General features: G+C 35.2%; 2 protein-coding genes across 14 annotated transcripts in view; both read left to right on the top strand.

Moving 5' to 3' along the window:
- The window catches only part of LOC125678856 (uncharacterized), a 44,520-nt gene extending 37,252 nt beyond the window's left edge, over window positions 1–7,268 (top strand). For all 13 annotated transcript variants that reach the window (XM_048917582.2, XM_048917584.2, XM_048917589.2 and 10 more), the window contains one exon: window positions 1,819–7,268. In XM_048917582.2, the coding sequence (XP_048773539.1) occupies window positions 1,819–1,890 (72 nt within the window). In that variant the 3' untranslated portion in view covers window positions 1,891–7,268. The remainder of the gene's footprint in view (window positions 1–1,818) is intronic.
- Window positions 7,269–11,915: 4,647 nt separating this feature from the next.
- On the top strand, window positions 11,916–21,459 carry LOC125681428 (calcium-binding protein LPS1-alpha-like). The gene is made up of 9 exons (XM_048921518.2): window positions 11,916–11,991; window positions 12,086–12,135; window positions 13,684–13,811; window positions 17,742–17,906; window positions 18,472–18,518; window positions 18,698–18,809; window positions 19,040–19,207; window positions 21,139–21,173; window positions 21,310–21,459. The coding sequence occupies exons 1-9, from the start codon at window positions 11,989–11,991 to the stop codon at window positions 21,346–21,348; spliced, it is 747 nt and encodes a 248-aa protein (XP_048777475.1). The 5' UTR covers window positions 11,916–11,988; the 3' UTR covers window positions 21,349–21,459.
- The last annotated feature ends 1,124 nt before the right edge of the window (window positions 21,460–22,583 follow it).

Raw genomic sequence — 22,583 nt, 5'->3', positions numbered from 1 at the left:
AATCTTTAAAAATCTTCTTCCCAAGAACCACTGAGCCAGAAAAGCTGAGATTTATATGAAAGCTTTCTGATATAGTACAGATTCAGGTTTGTTAAAATCATGGCCCCCTGGAGTAGGATGGGGCCACAATAGGGGATCAAAGTTTTACATACAAATATATAGGGAAAATCTTTAAAAATCTTCTTCTCAAGAACCATTGGACCAAAGAAGTTCACATATACATGAAAGCTTTCTGACATAGTGTAGATTCAAGTTTGCAAAAACCATGGCCTCCAGGGGTAGGTTTGGGGCCATAATAGGGACTACGGTTTTACACATGCAAATATATATGGAAAGTCTTCTGATATGGACCAAGGTGACTCAGGTGAGCGATGTGTCCCATGGGCCTCTTGTTATTAGATTGTTTTTATGATAGAGTTATTGTTAATTAGACTATACACTATGCTTAAGTCACACTACAACTTTACTGGATTTTTTTCCATAAAAATATAAATATGTTATATTTGTCTCTCAACAAATTTAGAATTGAATTGATCATATATTAGGATACCCGTGATTATTGATTTAAAGGGCTTCATGAATATTTACATTGAAAACTGTAAGTATTCAGGTTACCGGTACTATTTAATTTCTAGATTGAAGTATGTACCCACAAAGCATTTTTTCATACCAACATCTTGAAGTGGGTCAGTCTCGAAATGGTGTCATTAAGAAATAAATTTCAATTTGAAAATAATTAGGGTATGAAATGCAACACTTCAGGCTGGCATATACTTTATGAGGTGTGTAAGCGCTTCAAGAAAAGTATGCTGGCATGAAGCATTGCGATTCATACCCTCATGTATTTTCAAAACTGAAATTTACATTCTTCTTTCATTTCTGTTAAGGAATCCCCAGCCATTTTAGATATATATATATATATATATATATATATATATATATATATATATAAACTCTAAACCCTTTCTTGAAATATTTTGACTGTGTTATGGGGCTTCTTCCGTTGTGTTTATTGATATTGTACGATAAATAAACATGGCTGAAGAAGACCGGTAACACGGTCGAAATATTTCAAGAAAGCGTTTCGAGTTTTTTTTCTGTCAATTTTACCATACTCAAATAAAAGAGACTTTTTAAATAATATTTATATGTATGTAAACCTCACAAGGGGAAAATTGATGAGTCAAATATAGACCTATTATCAATGTCTTTGAATTTTCATCGTGAAAATCCGTGGGGAAAAATTGTCACCTAATTGACAATTAATTCGCAAAAAGACATGCTACTAATGTGGACAGTTTGCCTATAGAGCACATCATAAGGACATAGGATACTCAAAATAAATAGTTATAGAATTTTGTTAAACTGTTTGTAAATGTTTAAATATTGTTAAAATCCCATAATTACCACAAAATTTCCCCATGCAACCACCTTTATTTTTGCATCACTCACCCATCTTTACTTTAACATTCAATGGAGAAACATTACCCGACATTAAAATCCTTCAGATACATCTGTTGTTTGGTGGATTTTTTGTATTAATGTTAGACCTATTTACTTTGTTGTTTGATCAAATCATAGAAAATCCCACTGAAACATAGCAAAATTTTACTTTATTTGATGCGTCCAAAATTTTGGGTATCCTATATTCGTCCTTTTATTGAATTACAGGGTTGATGCAAATGTCGATCATTTTGAGAATTTTTAGTAAAAAGTTCCAATCAATTCAATGCAAATTGATAGATGTGCATACTTTTAACACAAACTTGTTGAAAAAAAAATCACCCTCTTTTTCAATGTATGTATTCTTCATTTCAGGGTCGGGATTATGAAACAGATGAAGAATCTGAAAGAACTATAGAGAATGATAGGGTTTCAAGTGAACAATGAATAAATGTGATTGCACTCGCAGTCACTAATTAAGAGATTTAGCTGTGGAATATGGACAGACACTACAGACTTCTCATATTACACGGACTTGTTGTAGAGTATGATACTACATGTAGGAAGGAATTTCGGTGATAGATACACAAAGCCTTTATCAGTAGATGTCTAACAGTTTTCTTTTACACAAATTCATTTCTCAGAAATCGACAAGTAATGGATCGAGACATTGGTATATTTCCTGCTATAAGTAGTGTATCACATGAACGTTATTTACGCGGAATTTCACATTGAACTAGTCATTCACGAAAATTTAGTTCTCATCAATCAATTTTGAATAATATAGAAGACTTAAGCAATATATAATGATTCACGAAAGTTGTATCTCATGAATAATATAATTTGTATCATATCAAAAATAAGGTCTCACAAAATAAAAGGTGGGGGCCATTTTCTCAGCTAAATTAAATTCTTACACAGTGGCTTACATATATGATATAGATATACACAGATACTAGGGCTGGGACGATATATTGAAATGTCAACAAAATAGATCTGAAGAAATCGTGATGGCACATTGGTGCATTTAGTGTAATATTGATCATGAACCGTATATTTATTATGTTTTGAATTCTAACTCTATTTCTGTAGAAAAGATAGTAGAATTTATTTAATGTGGTTGTGTAATATGGAACATGTCCACTCTAAGAAACAGCAAACAATAAATAAGTTAATTATGAGGAGTAATAGTCAGATTAAATTATTCTGTTAAATGAAGAGATATTTTACAATATTGTGATGCTCATCCATTTTGTTGCAGCTGTATTGAGATATAGATCGATCCAGACAAAACTTGTATCATCCCAGCCCTTAATTAAATACATTTGAACTCATGAACTTTGACTCTTCGAATGATAACATTATGCATTATGTTTTGTAAAATGAGGGCTCAGTATGGAGTACGAAATTTCTTTTTCCTGTTCACTTTTATTTTCTGTTTTGTCTAATTCCATTTCGAAAAATCAAATTTACATTATACTCATTGAAAATTTCTCTCTCTCTCTCTCTCTCTCTCTCTCTGAATTTATCATGTGATTTGGATCGATAAACAAATGTGATCTCAAATACTCACTCCCACATTAAGGACAATCCCAATAGACAGCTATTGTACCACCTGATATTGTTTTTCACAGATCACCAATGATTTCAGATACCTTGTCAACATTTTACATTAGTTTGTGCATTGATTTTTTATATTGTTGTAAATGAAAAATAACCTGTCTTACAAGATGCTGCAATGTGAAAACTGGAAAGAAGTTGGGACTTTAAAGGCTATAATCTGACCTGGGGTTTTTTTTTGTGTTTTTTTTTTTTAAAGAAAACTGAAAGATGCTGGTTTTGGACATTTCTACCAGTACTTGTAACAGTCAGTGTAAGACTACTCAAAGTGATTAACAAAAAATTAAATGTATTATCTCCCTTATTTCACTAGGAGCTTGAAATTGATCAAAACTAGCAATTTTTTTTATCATTATATTTTATTATCATGTTTTTTATTATATTTTTTTTTTATATAAATTTGAAAGATAATTTGTTAAAAGTCGATCAGCAATCACACCAATTGAGTATTTTGGTAAATTTTAAGAATATTTATAAATGAGCATGCTCAATATTAATGCAAGATATCATTATGTTAAGATGAAGATGGCAAAATTTACATTTGTATTGAGTTGTTCATTTCGAGCATTTCTTGTTCTTGCAGAAGGATTGTTACTTTTAGGTTCCATTATGTTGTCAGTTCTTACAGAATGAAAGTTTATCACTGGTATTAAACTGATGATAGTAACGATCGTTACTATCATCCCAAGATGGCGGAAGGAAATTCCGGAAAGATCACGTTTACTTATTATATCTATTTTTATTGTTTCTTTGTGAATGATATGTAGGTAAGAAATATCATTCACCAGCAACAATTAGGATCAGGTGTTATTTTATCTTTTATACGGCTCATATGAATAGAAAATTCATCGTTGAAAAAACAGCGAGGATGATAGTAACGAAAATGAATGATGATAGTAACGTAAAACTTTCGTTACTATCATCCTCGCTGTTTTTTCAACGACGAATTTTCTGTTCATATGAGCCGTATAAAAGATAAAATAACACCTGATCGTAATTGTTGCTAGTGTATGATATTTCTTACCTACATATCATTCGCAAATAAACAATACAAATAGATATAAGTAAACGTGGTCTCTCCGGAATTTCCTTCCGCCATCTTAGGATGATAGTAACGATCGTTACTATCATCAGTTTAATACCAGTGGTTTATGTTTAGATTTGACAATTATGAGTCTTGCACTAATGTTAAGTAGCAAGTAGGTGACACTATACCAATGTTTACTACTATTGTTTGTGAGATTTTGGGCTGTCTTAGACCCATTCTTCTTTCTGAAAAATATGTTTACTTTGTACATTTTGTATTTTTTCAACAACAAAAAAAAAGGCAATACAGTTCGCACAAGAGATGTGCGTGTTGCAGTATGTTTTTTTGTTCGGATTTTGTTTGGATATTTTCTCAGTACCCGTGCAATATGATCTACCTGTATGTTTTATTTATTTTTGTTCAAAAGCAAGCTTAAACTGTTTTTGTTTATTCAGTTTGCGTGCTAAGTTGTTTGTTGTATTTGGTATTCCATTCATTTGAATGCTCTTGTCAAGCAGACCATATGGACAGCTTATTTTGTTACTAATAGTCAGTTCTGCTGTTTCCCAGGATTCAGATTGTTTAAACTTTCTGTACATACGCCACCATTTAAAAAAAAAAAAAACAATTGGCATGATCTAAATTTATTTAATGTATTTCTTGTGAACAGTGTTTGATTTAAAGTAATTTGGCGGTAAAAATAGATTTTACAGGATTCCGATTTCCTTTTTTTTTAATTTAATGTTGTATCAGAATATCAGCAAGTTTTAAAAACGTTACCCATGCACAAAATTGACTCAATATGTGTTATTGCAATAATGCCAGATTCACTGTATTACCTGTTTAACCTTTTACGTGGAGCTAAATTCCTGAATTTTACGAGGAAGAGTAGAGATTTCTGTCAAAATATCTTGTATCATGGTAGTAAAGATCTAATTCTACTGTTTTATTGCAAAATATAGGAAATCATAAACTGAAAAACTTGTGAAGTGTGATGTATATAACTGACAAATAAGAACAGTATTTGCTCATTTTTCATTCCACAATTTGTATTATTGTTATATCATGATATACAGCCTATGATTCTATTGTCCTCGCACAACGAAGTACAAGAGGACTTAGTAATATCATAGTGCCTGTCTGAGTCATTTGTGTAGAAGCTGACCGGGGGGTGGGAGGACCCTGGCCGGGTCCCACTTAATTTTTGTCATCTATCTCTACAGTAAAACAGGCTAAGTATCGGTGATTGGTTTTATAAAATTATGAATTTCATTCCCATTTAAAAATTCTAAGGATGTACATTATACATGTAAAAAAATCTTTCTTTGGGGGGGGGGGGGGGGGGGGGGGGGGGTCAAGACACCTGTAGTATAACAACTGTATTTCACTGTACATGAACTTTCCAAAAATTCAGATATTTTTGTAATCAGTGGTTCAATTATTCCAGGATTGTTTCATTGTTTTAACACGGCATGTAAAGTAACAAGCCTTAAGAAACTACAGTTGAACACCGATATTTCATATACCATGGATATATGTTGAAGTGATTAGGAAGTCCCAAAAATTTATTCTTTAAGTATTTTACCCTCGATATCTCGAATCCTTGAATATTTCAAAGTGATCGAGAAGTCCCATCAAGTCTGAGATAAAGAGGTTTGTACAGTATGTACAGTGCCAACAGTTTTCACGTTGCTCAGTTTTGAAATAGCTAATATTGATACAAAATAACTATGTTTATGAAATCCATATTGATGTGCTGTGTTGTTGATATATGACCCTGTTGGCCAAATGCAATAAAAAAATTCAATGCATTTTATTTCCATGAAAATAGCATTTCTGTATGCCAGTTTTTGATTATTGTTTATAATTTATTCATGTTTGCCTTACACATTTTATTTTTATCATGTAGATTCCTTGATATTGCATTCCGTATGATTTGAAATTTTTGTAGATCACGAGATATTGTTTTATTGTGAAAACAACCTGCATATTATTTTGTGGTGTTTTATTTAAAATAACACAAAGGCATTGAAAATCTGAGTCACTAGTAACATTGTGGAGCTGAGTGCTATTGCCAGCAAATTTTTTTTTAAGTTGCAATGGTTAGGTCTGTTTATGAATCTAATTTACAATGCGCCTTGAGTGTCGATTTTTTGATCTAGATGATTGTAATTTTTAATATTAGGTGCTCAGTATCATGTAATTTCAGAAGTTTTCCTTTGACAGAAAATATCTAATATTGTGATTGAGGGAGTTGTTTTTAATAGCAAATGTACTAGTCTGTTTCTAAAACAATTCCTATACTTGCCCATTCCAAAAACAGAATGTTCATCTGTAATGAGATTGGGTTCTTTAGAATCACATACACCCCTCCCTCCCTCTCGATACAACAAAATTATGTTCACTGTCATATTTATCCTGAGGGACAGGCCTTTAATTTTACTTTCTATAGTGTGAGAGTTAATTGGTGTTCATTATGCCATTTTTTTGGTAAATGTTGCAATAGCATGAAATGCTCAATGGAATCAGGTATACATTATTTGGGGTGAATTTGTAGTCTTTCTTGCATTTCCAATATGTTTTCATGACTGTCAATAATCGAATCATGCAGTGCAATTTAACATATGCATGTACTTTTTTTAAATTAGATGTCATCACAATTAATACATTCATTTTATTTATACCTTCATATGAAATCTGCCACAAATAACTGGAAGTAAATCTGAATGAATTAACAGTATGTTATCTCATGCTGAAAGGCATCGCAAATTATCCAGAATTTCTAATTGACTCCAGTTATGTTTACCCAAGGCACTGTGTTATTTATGGAAATAAATGAATGCAAATTATATTTATTTACAATATCTTCTCACTTTCCAATCTTCAAGCATATATTTATAATCTACAGAATAATGCCTAAGTGATATGAAGAATGGAGCTTTATGAAATAAATCGGTGATTGTTCTTTTTCATGTGCCATTGTAAAAACATTTTAAGATGAAAATTGTAATGTGAATGACTTTGAAAGAAGAGACAGTTCTGTTCTAGTTTTGTTGTCTGCCAAAGATGGCTTGTCTGTGATCTATTTAAATATTATTTTCAACTGTCTTTTTCCATTCTCATTTTGTTATTGCTTGTTTTAAATATGTATGGCAGAAATAAATTCTTACACAATAAATAGATGGTTTTAGTACTTGGAAGTCCAGTCATTAAAGAAGAGACATATATATTGTTATATAAGTCTCTGGTTAAAGCATTCAAATCATAAGGGGGCGTCCTCATTATACCCCCCGCAACAAGTTGTGGGGGGGGGGGGGGGGTATACTGGAATCGGGTTGTCTGTCTGTCTGTCCGTCCGTCTGTAGATGCAATGGTTTCTGGGCTCTAAAGCATTATTCTTTCCACCTACTGTCACCATATCATATATATGGACTACCCATGAGATGAAGATGTTCCCTATCTATTTTGGGGTCAAAAGGTCAAAGGTCAACCGCACTGGACATCGAAGTAGCAATATGGTTTACGGGCTCTAAAGCGTTATCCTTTCCACCTACAGTCACCATATCATACATATGGACTACCCATGGGATGAAGATGTTCCCTATCGATTTTGGGGTCCAAAGGTCAACCGCACTGGACATCGAAGTAGCAATATGGTTTCCGGGCTCTAAAGCGTTATCCTTTTCACCTACAGTCACCATATCATACATATGGACTACCCATGGGATGAAGATGTTCCCTATCGATTTTGGGGTCAAAGGTCACGTGCACTGGACATCGAAGTAGCAATATTGTTCGGTTTGTCATGCCATTTGTTTTTTACACTCAGAAAAGAGGTAGTTTATACCTATTACCAACACCCTTTGGGAGATTGGGGTAAGCGGGGGGGGTATTCTTAGTGAGCATTGCTCACAGTACCTCTTGTTGAAAATTGAACTGTGTGACAAGTGCACCGCACCACCATAGTCAGGTGTACTGACAGTACCAGGGCAGAATATTTTTCAATGATTTGACAAAGGTATACACTCCATTAACTTTGTTGTCTTCCCATCCAGGTTTGTCCATGTAAGATTGTATTGAATCTTAATTATTCTGCGATTTGTCATACCCGTCTATTTGAATCACTTTTTAGCTCACCTGAGCTGAAAGCTCAAGTGAGCTTTTCTGATCACCTGTTGTCTGTAAACTTTTCACATTTTTGATTTCTTCTACAGAACCACTGGGCCAATTTCAACATCCTTGGGTGAAGGGCTTTCAAGTTTGTTCAAATGAAGGGCCAAAGTCCCGGAAGATAATCACAAAAATGCAAAAATAGGGTGGGGTCATTTAAAAATCTTGTCAAGAACCACTGAGCCCGAAAAACTGAAATTTATGCGAAAGCTTCCTGACATAGTGCAGATTCAAGTATGTTAAAATCATGATGCCTGGGGGTACATGTAGGTTGGGGCCACAATAGGCGATCAAAGTTTTACATGCTAATATATAGGGAAATTTCTTTAAAATTCTTCTCAAGAACCACTCCGCCAGGAAAGTACAAATTTACATAAAAGCTTGCTGACATAGTGCAGATTCAAGGTTGTTTTAAAAAATGATAGGCTCCGAGCGTAGGATGGGGCCACAACAGTGGATCAAAGTTTTACATACATTTATATGGGGAAATCTTTAAAAATCTTCCTCTCAAGAATCATTGAACCAAAGAAGTTTAAATTTATATGAAAGCTTCCTGACATAATGCAGATTCAAGTTTGTTTAAATCATGGCCCCGGCGGTAAGGTGGGGCCACAATAGGGGATCAAAGTTTTACATACAAATATATAGGGAAAGTCATCTCAGGAACCACTGGGCCAGAAAAGTCTACATTTACATGAAAGCTTCCTGACATAGTGCAGATTCAAGTTTGTAAAAATCATGACCCCCGGGGGTAGTTTGGGGCCACATTAGGAATCAAAGTTTTACATGTGAAGATATATAGGGAAAATCTTTAAATATGGGTTGAGGTGAGTGACGTGACCCATGGGCCTCTTGTTTGAAAAAAGAAGAAGAAATATACGGTTACATTTCCTTGAAAAAGAAGAAAGCTTATGTAGATTCAGTCTGCTGCTTAATGCTTTTATAATGAAATGCAGTTGGAATGGAATTTCAGGTCCAAAAATAGCTAAAGTCATAGCGTTTCTGTTTTTCTATTGAAATCCATTGTTTGTCATTTGCAACTATGAAGACACATTTTGTTTCAATTTAGTTAAATCCTGTTTTTAGTACGTCTGTCCGCTCGTGAATATCCACATTCCGTGACTTGTTGAAAAATATGTTTTCTAATTTATTTTTTACATTTTAATTGAACAAGTTTAATAAATAACGCTTACCTATATTATATGGTGTTTTAATGTATGCGTTTAGAGTTGTCCTTCTTGGTCTATTTCTATCGTTCAAATATGGAAATCGTTACAGATTTGTAGTTCTCTGGGAAAATATTGGGACAAACCAGAAAGCTACAGTTCCACCCCTTATAAAAACGAAAGTTTTACGGCGCAGAAAAAAAACCCACATGCGCACGATTATGGCCTTATACCGGTGTATTCTTGCATCGCTGCCTCAAAATTTTAATATCAAGAAATTCCTAACATATTTCCCCTTTATACTTGTGTCCCAACTTGCCTTCAAACAATCATTAAAGCCCCAAGCGACCCGAAAACTCAAAGCTTCAAATGATTTCGTTTGCAGTAGAAATTTGAAGTCCAATTTGTAACGGATTTTATTCAGTACAAACCAAAATTCTTACATTTTAGTAATTCAATAATTAGGTCCATACTTCACTACACGTTGTACCTACATGTAACAATTATAATATAAAACATAAATTGCATTGTGTACAGTGCACCGTGCAGGTTGACGCTAGCTTCATTTTCTCATTAGACATAGATAAACACGCAAACAAAGCCTCATTGATATAACATCGCGTATTTATACCAGTACATAATATAAGCCTCCGCCGCCGCCCAGGAAAAACCATGGATAAAAAGCTAATTTTTGAAAACCCTATGGAAACCTGTGTCCGCGGCATTATTGCGAAGTAAGCAAGAATTGAGGGGTGGAACTTTGCTCTTGTATGTATTGAATATGAATACCATTTTTAATGAATTTTACAATGAAGAAATAAACTTTTAATAAAAATATTGATAGATAACTCGACTTGCTCGTGAGAGTGTGCGCTAGAAAGTGACCACTTCTATAATTGAGCACGTTTGCCAAATACTGAAACCTAGAAACCTCATTGGCTGTAGCTCAAATAACACCTGAAACCTAGTAACAAGACACTTCCGTAATATCATTGAACATGTCCTTAGGACAATTATTTTTCGCTATATCACGTAACGCGAATTTTTTTTGAATTTGTGACTATAATTGCAAGGTACCAACATAGGTTGGAAAGTCGGCCGTGCAATGGGTTCTGTAAATCCGCTCTCAAATTACCTACTACATGTAGTTGGTCAAAATAATATATTCTCTTGTAGTATAAAAAAGATGTCCATTAAAAAAAATCACAAACCGTGGCTTGTTGTGAGGTCAAAACCTGGGTTTCAGAGCACATAAGAATTATATGACAGATATATGGTGGCCAATGGATGTTTAAGTACAACACTATGATTGTAAATTAGACTTTTCATATTAGTACACCATTTTGAAGATTAGAATACACCAGTACACATTTATACGAATGCTATCTGGACTGTTAAAATCACCTGGTCTCGTTACGTCACAGACAGAAAGGTGAGAGCAACGAGGTGAAGATAAGTCAAAATACAATAGGCTGCAATAAGCAAATATGTGGTTCTCCTCTTTTGTGTTTTCATGTTAATGATGAATGAAATTGTATATGTTCATTACATTGTACAGTCTCGTGCATTTGTGAAAATAAAATTGTTTAACCCGATGGAATTGGTGCACAAAATTTGATATCATGTATGTTCCATATTAATCGTCTTTAGTAAAACTTAAGATTCTTCTAGAAAATCACGTGACTTTGACTGCTTTATGATATTGTTATGCCAAACCTACAGATTACGTTTAAATAAAGTGGCATATGGAGCGCCAACTTAACATACTCTCAAATAATTGAAAATGTAACTAATTTTAAAAAAAATATCAATGGACTAATTATGTGAAAATATCAATGACACAATTATTGCCCACAATAATCCCATAGATGTGTGTATCAAATCAATCATTGATGTCATCAATTGAATTGATGCGCACATGATTTCATTTATTGTTCTCACCAATTGAATTGATACCATCAATTCCACTGTACAGAGCAATAATTCAATTACTGTGTGCATAAGTGGAATTGATGCGCGCAGTTGAAGACAATAATTCAATTATTGCGCTTTAATTGAATTATTGCTCTTTTCAATTCAATTCAATTAAAGCGGATCAATTCTATTGTTGACATCAATAACTTAGTTGAGGAGAGCAACAATTCAATTATTGCACTCATTAATTCAGCAGAAAAATTAGTGCTATCAAAAATTCAGGTAATGAGTGCAATGATTCAAAGTTGACGACATCATTAATTATCTAAAGAGAACTTTGATTAAACTATTGCGCGCATTAAACAAATTGATGATATCTTCAAATAATTAAGGAGATCTTCCAATTATTTGCGTTTATTGCTACAAGCTTCATACTGGTATTCGGGAATTATTCAATGTTTTAAAATTGGGGAAAAAAAACAACATAATACGACCAGTTTTAAGCTTGTAAAATATACCAAATACCGTTTTCTGTTAAAGTAAACGAGAAACTAAAAGTTAACTTGTGTTAGCCTGCCACAAAGGTGTCTGAGATTATTCGTCTATATCTGTCGCTTTCGTCGGCTGAGCTGTCCAGAAACCTCCAAAATGGTAAGCACTTTTTGACGTCTTCTTTCAAAAAGAAATTTTAATTTTGGAATAATCAAAATTTGCATAGATTAATTACTTTTCAAAACAATTTCAGCTCCGATTCTTGGTCGTGGCGGTTCTTCTCGTTGGGAGCCATGCTCAGGGGTAAATATCAAATTAGTACAACCAGTATGCATATATAGATTACACGTGTTGTAAATATTTTTCAAAAAGCAAAGTTTAGAATTGTAGAAAACTACAAGCAATATTTACTAATTAATTCTTGAAGCTTTCGGGGGGGGGGGGGGGGTAGCGAGTATGTGAGCGGATCCAACATCTAATTTTCATTAGATTGGGGCGCCATTGAACTGCCCAACACAAGCATAATAGTGCAATGCAATGGATTAAATAATTCAGATGGCTTCAATGAAATCAACAAATTCCAGGAAAGTGAAATATTCAATTATCTGCATATTCTTCTATGTCATCGACTTTCATTAAACTAGAGGTGTCGGAACGAAACGAATGCCTCCGCCTGCAGTAAAGTCAAATGTAGAAAATCCATCGAAGTATAGCAACAATCCTTTATATGTTATAACAGCCATAAAATAGATACATTAATTATTCTACATTAAAAGGACACAACTCCATCAAAAATCAAAGAACCGGAACAAAACTCGAACTCGGTCTGTAACCTATCAATATACAACTGCATACAAAAAATCAGTTCAATATCTCAAGGCTTTTAGAAAAAAAAAGTCCGAAAAACTGGTCCTAACATTATTTTTTCTATATTAAAGGGGCACAACTACATAAAAAAATCAACGAACCGGAACAAAACTCAAACTCGATTTGTAACTCATTAATATATACATCTGCATACAAAATATCAGTTTAATATCTCAATGCATTTAGAAAAAAAGGTACGGAAAACTGTGTGTCGCGGAAGGACGGAAAAGGGTAAAACTATATGCCCCAACCACTTGCAGGGGGGGGGGGGGGGGGGCATAAAAATAAACGGCACTCAACTATTCGCTGAAATTATATCAACTCTACAGATTTGATAATACAAGTCAACATCAATATTTAGATGCAAGTCACGATTTTAATTGCAGGAATTAGCATACTCAACGATGTTCTATGAACTGGCGGCGTTTAATGAGTTTCCATGTGTCGAAGACGAAAAAATAATTCATTGACATTACATTTATGATACACATGAATAAAGATTTATATATTCATATAAATCTTGCATGGTCTTGCAAGCACATCCGTTAGGCTGTTTCGAGACATATTCCTGAACATAATATCAACATTGTTTAAGTCGAATATTGAAGTAGTCTTCGAATAAAGCAATGAATTCATCGAATAATGGTAGCGACCATTTTGACATCCATAACAACTTAAATTCCATTTAATTGTATTAAAAGTGCTAGGATATTGACAAAGCTACGTTTTATAGCTAATCATGATCTGCAGGGCGAGAACCTCGTAAGTTGAAAGAATGTGAGTTCAACACGTTTGTATAATATGTACTTATACAGTAAAATAAGTTCAAATCATGATCTGCACTCAAAATAAAATGGTTTGAAGCTTTCGTTGGTTTCTGCAATGCTTATTGTGTACATATATTGTTCTGGCTTTTTCGCTTGCTTTTACCTAAGCTTTCCCCGTTCTTTTTTTCTCCTGCATTAATACGCCCAATTCCTCCAGTGAGGTGGACCCCAAACTGGACATGTATGGCATCATCAACGTCCTATACCTGAAGGCGGACAAAGACACGAACGGGATGATCTCGGAACCGGAACTAGAGGACGTGTACCACGGGTTCGACACAAATGGTAACCTTTCATTTCTCAACAGTCTTTCATTCTAAACAGTTGTCAAGGACGTGATGCATCGATATATAAGGTTGATAAATATAGTGGCATATTTCCGCCACAACTTGTTAGATGTCAGATTATCAGTTATAATTGATTGACTGTATCTTGTTTAACGTCCCTCTTGAGAATTTTTCACTCATATGGAAACGTCACCAAGACAGGTGAAGGGCTTGTACAAAAGGCCTATGCTCAGCGCTTACGGCCATTGAGCAGTGAGGTTTCTTTAGCGTGCCACACCTACCGTGACACGGGGCATCTGTTTTTAAGGTCATCTCCGAGGACCCGTGACATTCACACCTGATGCCGAGCGTTTGGCGATGGAACTGTCACTACCTGTTTTAACGATTTACATCTATCGCGGCCGTGATTCGAACCCCGACTTTCCGCATGCGGGACAAGTGCTCTAACCTCTCGACCACGGCGGTATATTGTCAGTTTTGTGTCATCTACTTATTGTCATAATTTTCTGAGTAGTCGACATAATCATTTGACAAGTCGACATAATCATCTGACAGGTCGATACAATCATCTGACAAGTCGACATAAGTATCTGATAAATCACCACAATTATCCGACAATTCCTCTTGACGGTCTGAACTGAACTGAAGATACACCGATTTGTCAGTTTCTGCTTCATACTTAGATATTTCATTGAAAGTAGACATTATCGGCAAACTGACAACTCAACTGTATGACAAATGGGATGATTTCAGCTTCTCCATCGTCAACTTCCAATATTTATGTAGAATATTCCATTATCACCTGCATATGCTGTTTATATCTCTCAACTGATTCGATACGAAAGAGCTTGTTCTGCGTATAGTCAGTTTTTAACTCGAGGCAAGCTACTAACAAACAAGTTGATGGTACAGGGGTTTCAACAGTCTCGATTGAAGTCAGCATTTCACAAATTCTATGGTCGTTATAACGATCTAGTTCGTCAATACAATCTATCATTGGGTCCGTGTTTGCCCAACTATCTATTTGGTATTGATTTTAGGAGTTATGAGATTGATCACTGTTCGTTATTTTCACCTTTCTTTCAATAGGAGGATTTATAGAAAATTATGTCGACTTTCTAGACATGTATATTGACAAGTGGATGGCATGAAATGGCATAGGCATGTCTTTTATACGGAAAAGTTTAAGTTTAAAAAAGTAGTTTTGTTGTTAAATCATCGACATATCGATTTCTTGATATCGACACATTGATGTTTAATGAACAAAAGGAGGTACTTCCTTAAAGAGACACTACAGCTCATTTTCCACATTTTAATAAAGTGTTTTTTAAAACATGTATTGATAAAATGATAAAATTCATATCGATACTGACAATTTTGAACAATTGGGATGCATCAATTTACTCAACTGCGCTTTGAAGATCGTTCGGAATTCAAAGGTTTCTTCATTCTGACTCGGACTTTTGAATGCTTATTTACATCACGTGGTTTTGAATGACAGCAAAGGTGTTGTGTAGGAAATTATTTAAATTCCCCTTCAAGGAGGTCCACACTCACCTTTCAAGTATAAGGGTATTCCCTGCTCCTTAAAATAAGTAATTATATCAATCATTATTTCAACAGAAACCATTCCATGTTCCCATTGACCGATGTTTTTACAACTAACACGTGTCGTGTTCAGATAAAAATAGCACTTACTTTTAAAAGTAGTGTCTTCGCAGCTAATCTCAATGGTAAATTTAGGGGGGGGGGGGGGGGGCAGGATCCCCCCTCCCTTTTTTATGCCACAGATTTTGAATGAAAATCCAAATTTTGCACCAGAATGGCCGATTACTGTGGCTAACCTTTGACTTTCACATCCCCTTCGGAAATCCTAGATCCGCCACTGAGTTACATGGTTTTCTCCGAACTCTTTGTTTTCCAACGGTCAAACTGATACCATGGTGAATTTTATTTCACGTATGAGTTTTATCTCATTCTATTTTTACCTCTTTTCTCACAGAATCTGTCAAAATTCTAGATCTATCAACTACACTTTCTCTCACTGGACGACATGCTGCACTGTTTACTGTCTATGCGCATGCGTCTGAAGACTGAAAGGAGGAGACTCGATATTTTTTGTATAGGCCATCAAAAAGTATTAATTTTTACGTTAAAACGATAATTTTTAACTTTAGATGAGTGTTATTTTCGCAAAGTTCATACTTTCAACAATGCAACAAAAATTGAGAAAGCGCTAGGAAAATTGTCATTTCATGATTTTTGCGCAAAATGAGCTGTAGTGTCTCTTTAAGGCAAGATATCCCATTAGTCAACATAAAGCTCTGACAAGTTAGCATATAAAGAGGCAAAGATATGCCACCATAAATAAAAGTTATTCTCTTTAGAGAGGTGGACAGGCATAGCCTACATCAATAAGATAACAGTGAAAGGTGAAGATAAGGAACAAGTGATCAATCTCATAAATCCCATACAAAATAGATGGTTGGGCAAAAACGGAACCGTGGACACACCAGAGATGGGATCAGGTGCCTAGGAGGAGTAAGCATCCCCTGTCGACCGGTCACACCCGCCGTGAGCCCTATATCTTGATCAGGTAAACGGAATTATCCGTAGTCAAAACCAGTGTGCCACGATCGGTCTAACAATCGGTATGAAACAAATCAGAAAGCACTTGAACTAATGATAGGTTGTATTGACTAACTATTATAGATCGTTATAAAGACCATACAATTTGCGAAATGCTGACTTTAAACGAGACTGTTGAAACCCTTGTATCATCAACTTGTTTGTCAGTAGCTTGCCTCGATTTAAAACCTGACCATACGCAGAACAAGCTCTTGCGTATCAAATCAGTTGAGGGATATAAACTCCATACGCAGGTGATAATGGAATATTGCTACATAAGTAGGTATATGTATAGCTGCAGAACTGTAGCTCTCCGAAAAAAATTATGTTGACAGACAGGAGAGCTACAGTGCCACTCATAGTAAAAACTGTACATTTATTGCGCACGAAAAGCTGCGCTCGGTTCTAGGTTTATTTCTCCAACTTCTTACACAATCTACCCAAAAGCACGAAATGAAAAAATTCCTCACACATTTATCAACTACTCTCGTCCCTTTACTAACTTTACAAATGTTTACGAGATCTCGCTTACAAGTAAACATGACTGTCGATAGGCGAAAAGTTCGAACGTATGACTTTCCGAGAATGATCAGAGCCATTTAAAACATTTGTAAAGTTTGTAAAGGGACGAGAGTAGTTGATAAATGTCTGAGGAATTTTTCATTTCGTGCTTTTGGGTAGATTGTGTAAGAAGTTGGAGAAATAAACCTAGAACCGAGCGCAGCTTTTCGTGCGCAATAAATATACAGTTTTTACTATGAGTGGCACTGTAGCTCTCCGGTCTGTCAACATAATTTTTTTTCGGAGAGCTACAGTTCTGCAGCTAGTATATGTACAGATGTCCGGGTAGCGCTCTCGGCGGTCTCGCTTCTCACCGCTGCGACACGAGTTCGATCTCCGTGATCGCGTGAACGGCATTGGTTGTATGTGATAGGGTACGGTCGCCCGCTCAGACACGTGGTTTTCCTCCGGGTACTCTGGTTTCCTCCCACATAAATGACCCCCTAGCACAAACATCCCAGCATCAAAGGACCCCATTGGAAATTAGCGTTCGAGCTTTCATGGGTTATCCTTGGTATTTATCATATTTTATGTATGTATGTGTGTACACTGTATATATTATACCGAATAAATATTCATTTATCTATTACATGTAATGTATACGATATTTCAACATTGTTTTGTAACGTACAAGAAACTTTAAATTTCACGAAATCTTGGAATGAATAAATATACAGTATTCGGAATTGTCAACATCGCATCAAGGTCATAGAATTCACAATGTTGATACATTTTGAAGGCGATGGGCATGTGACCAAGACGGAGTTCGTGACGCTGTGGCAATCAATAACGCACCAGAATCAGGAGCACGCCGAGGCTTTCTTCTACCTGGCTGATCTCAATGATGACAACATTATTGACGATAAGGACTTGAACCCCTTATATAATGTATTCGACACAGACGGCAAGTTTATATTTGTTTTAAAATTACATGTTGAATGGTCGCACAATTCCTTTCCATTTGTCTCCGAAGTAAAAATTATAAATAATGCAAAATCTTCTAAACATATTATTTACAACACTAGACTGATCCAGGCTTTGTTGGGCGGGGTGTGTGTGTGTTAACTATACTAGGGCGCTAGTTTCATAACTTTGCATGCTATACTATATAATAACATTATTATAGTTATGAAACAAGCGCTTGTGGCTCCAGAGGTTTAGGGTTTTTAGGTTACTTTTATGGGTTATACTAACTATTCTTTATACACAATAAAATCAATAAATAAAAACAAATAATTGATTTATTTATCTGTATGCACTTGATTGTATGTATAATGTCAAATGTTATATTTTGCTGTTCTACTATTTAAAAAAAATATATTTGGTGACAAGGGGGGGGGGGTCCAAATCCGCCACTGTACAACACACTGTTTTTTGAAATGGGAGAACCAGAAACAATATATTTGACATTTCTTCATTAAACTATATCACTTATTGTATTTCAACATCAATATTTCTCTTGTGTGCAGGAGACGGTCAGGTAACTGCAAACGAGTTCGCAACAAAATGGATGGGGGTAAATATAGACTTCTTGTATGCGGCTGATCTGATCAAGTTGTATATAGAAACTATTATAACACTTGAACTCTTATAACTGTTTTAAATTGTGGATAAGATCGCATTTCAAATAACAGATCTGTAACTTCTTTATGTCATCTATATCCTTGTTCTGGAGGATAATTCTCACTTTTGCAGATTATTTTGGAAGCCCCACTCGCCGTCCTGTTTGAGAGATCTGACGTCAACAAAGACAACATACTCTCACACAACGAATTTTCAAAGTTTTTCTCTTCTTTTGACACCAACGGTAAAAATCTGTCATATTGTCATTTACCCAGTGAATGAAAAATTTACAGTATGACAAAATCATTTCGAAAAGATACATGTAGTTCTTATTGAAGTAATTTATACGTTTAAAAGAAAATTATCAATTGAAACAAGTCAATCAAACAGAATTCAAAGCCAAAATATTTATCATAGTTTCACAACTTCATTAGTTTCAGGGGCTTAGTTTAGTTTACATCATGTTTTCTGCAGGAGATCACGCGGTCACACGAGCTGAATTCGAACACGGCTGGGTATCTTCCAATTTTGGGACCACGCCAGAAGCCGATACGTTTTTCTCCGGTTTGGATACGAATCATGACGGACGCATCACAGCGTCACGGGATCTGAATGCAAGATTTACCGCCCTTGATATAAACCGTGAGTAAATACAAACACTATATAATGTTGTATATCAATTGTTTGTGTGTGGTGTTTTGGTGATAATAAAAAATCATTTCGAAAAAAAGAAAGAAAAAAAAAAAGATTCCTTATATAATATACTAGCGGAAAAAAGAAACTGTGCATTATAAAATTTGATATAATTTTTCTATATTTATTGTTTATATTTATAAAATCTAAACAATCGATAAAGGTGATGTTTTTGAATAAGATCGGATAGTACCCGACTCAGATGCACGGACTTTTTCATGGTTAGTGAACACATGTTGTTTATTGAAGTGTTCGTACGCAAGAGTTTTACTGGCCAATACTGTTTGGAGTAAGAAGTGTAAAAGGTTTGTTTGGACACTATTCGTTAAGGAAAGCACTTTAGTTTTGACAAAATTTACCTTTCTGTCATGCCACAACTCAGCGAAAACCAACGTAATCGTGCTATTGGGATGCTTCAAGCTGGAATGGCAAAAATGTCGTAGCAAGACACTTTGGAGTTCATCGGAACATCATCCAGTCATTTTGGAGACGTTTCCAACAATCTGGTAACACTCGGGATCGACCACGTTCTGGGCGTCCTCGTGTGACGTCGCGTCGACAGGACAACCACATTAGACTTTTGCACCTGAGAAATTGTTCCAGACAGCAAGTTTGACTGCTCGTAGCATTCCTGACTTGGACCAATCAGTCCAAGAATTGTGCGTAATCGTCTGCGCGAGCACAACATCAGACCAAGACGTCCAGCGGTGCACCCAATACTGCTTCAACGTCATCGTATCGCTAGACTAGCGTGGTGCAGACGACATCTGCGATTCAGAATACAGGACTGGGCCAATATTCAGTTCACTGATGAATCCAGATTTCATTTGGATAGCAGTGACGGCCGTTGTAGAGTGTATCGTCGTGTTGGGGAGCGGTACCAGGACGCTTGTGTTGTGTAACGTCGACAATTCAGTGGAGGTAGCGTTATGGTGTGGGTTGGAATAACAGCACGTGGAAGGACCCCTCTACAAATTAACAATGGAAATCTCACCGGCGTACGCTATCGAGACGAAATTATTCAGCGCCATGTGATACCCTTCATACAGAGACAGCAAAATCACATCACTCTGCAGCAAGACAACGCAAGGCCACATGTTGCACGTGTAGTCAGGGACTTTTTTGTTCAACAGGATATCGATGTCTTGCCTTGGCCAGCTGTTTCCCCCGATTTATCGCCGATCGAGCACGTCTGGGATGAAATGGAACGACGTCTACGTCGTTTACCAAATCAGCCAGTGACATTGGCTGATTTAGGCCAGACTTTAACCAACATCTGGAACAACATCCCTCAAGCATTTCTGAACACTTTAGTGGCATCAATGAGGCGCCGTTGTCAAGCATGCGTGAATGCAAATGGTGGTCACACACGTTATTAACTTTGTTAATTCAAGTTCGAATACCAGTGTCTTTCGAGTGTGCTGAAATTGACGTTATTCGACGTTAACATTAATGGATTATGAAATGTTGTAACGAATAGATTTGTTAACAGTATTACAAAAAATAAAATTTGTTCATTGTTATTATTTATTATTTTTTCATATATTAAATAATGCACAGTTTCTTTTTTTCCGCTAGTACTGTATTGGTTTCATTTATGCAACTTCAGGATGATTTGAAATCGTGCATGAAACGACTGGCGATTACAGTATAGTGCATCTACGTAAAATACTTTTGAGAAAAATACACATGTGAACAAAGACTCTCATGCGCATGTCACCTTTTGCTTTCGTAAAATGCATACATATGGTCTTTCTGTCAAACAGACCAAAAATAACCATTCTAAGAATATCGATGAAATATTTTGATGACAAACGCAGTATAAATGCAGTTCACGAATGAATGTTTTTAAACTCTTTATCCTCTCTATATTTCTACAGATGATCATCATCTTATCATTTTGGAGGTTGTGAAGGTATTTTCAAATTAATAAGCATAGAAGAAAATGTGCTGAAATATTTAAACATGTGAAATATTATTTTGCTATAGACTTTCTAAACAAGAACTCAACATGGCAAACACGGGAATAAAAATATTTTTTCCATTTTCAGATGGCTGCACTTTTACCCAAACCATCCTTACAAGGGTGATAGAACTTGATAATCTTGAAAATACAAGAAAAAAGTTTCGTAATTACGAGACAAAATACATGTATAAATATTGGTCATGTGATATCTTTCTATATAAAGCTCTCCTCTCTCTTTGCTTCATTGTTTTTAAATGCTATTTTGAATTCCGATCGAAACATGCCAAGTAGATCATTAGAATAGTTAGGAAGTTCACTTACTGAGTGAAAGTTTATTCATAAATTTGAAATGCAAAGAAAACGATGATTTATTATTGTAAAATTCTGCACTATGAATTTGTTACAAGTCTCACGATGATGTTGACGAGGACAATATGTGCCGAGGCATGTGGAGCGCCAAAATCAGCATAAACTCAAGTAATTGAAGATATCTTTAATTATTAACTGCGCGCATTAATTGAATTAATGTGCGCATCAAATCAATTGATGAGAGCAATGATTCATATGATGTGCGCATCAATTCAATTATTGCGCGCAATAATTGATTTGATACACGCATCAATTGAATTGATACGAGCATGAAATGAAATACAGCTCTTATCAACTCAATTGATGCACACATCGATGTGGTGGAAATATTCCTCGGGAAAATTAATCCAGGGCTCGATATAAATGATTTGATAATCTCCTTAATTAAATTGAAAACATCTTTAATTATTTACAATAATATTGTATAAGGAATTAATGTGTGCATCCATTGTTTTAAAAAGAGCAAAAATACAATTAAAGTGATGAATAATTCAATTGTAGTTATGTTGAATTGAAGATATCTTTAATTAGATAGCTACCAAAAGAATTATTGCCCGCACCAATCGAATTAATGATATCAGGATTTCAAATGAAGAGAGCTGTTTTCAATTATTGCGCGCATTAATTGAATTGATGCGCGCATTAAATTGAATTATTGCGCTCTTCAATTGTATTGTAACTCGCGTCCTATGCACCTGATCCCACCTTTGGTATATCCAGGGGTCCGTGTTTGCCCAACACTTTATTTTTTATTCCTTATAGGAGTTATGAGATTGATCACTGCTCGTTATCTTCACCTTTGATAACATTAATTTATTTGAAAATAAAAAGACTATTCAATTTTGCGCACATCAATTCAACAAAATAAGTAATGCTATGAATAATTTAATGCACGCACCTGGTACATTTCATTAGATAATTTACCTCTACGGGAGTCTTCTTGGTACATCTCATGAGATAATTTGCGTCTACACGAGTTCTTGATACATT

Source organism: Ostrea edulis, chromosome 2 (assembly GCF_947568905.1).
Source record: "Ostrea edulis chromosome 2, xbOstEdul1.1, whole genome shotgun sequence".
Classification (NCBI taxonomy): domain Eukaryota; kingdom Metazoa; phylum Mollusca; class Bivalvia; order Ostreida; family Ostreidae; genus Ostrea; species Ostrea edulis.
Note: the sequence above shows the minus strand (reverse complement) of the source record. Positions and strands in the feature narration are given on the sequence as shown.

Excerpts from the sequence above, each read along its gene's own strand:
- LOC125681428 (XM_048921518.2), top strand. Across the intron at positions 13,812-17,741 it reads CCACGGGTTCGACACAAATG|GCGATGGGCATGTGACCAAG; the intron begins GTAACCTTTCAT and ends TACATTTTGAAG. Across the intron at positions 17,907-18,471 it reads TAATGTATTCGACACAGACG|GAGACGGTCAGGTAACTGCA; the intron begins GCAAGTTTATAT and ends TCTTGTGTGCAG.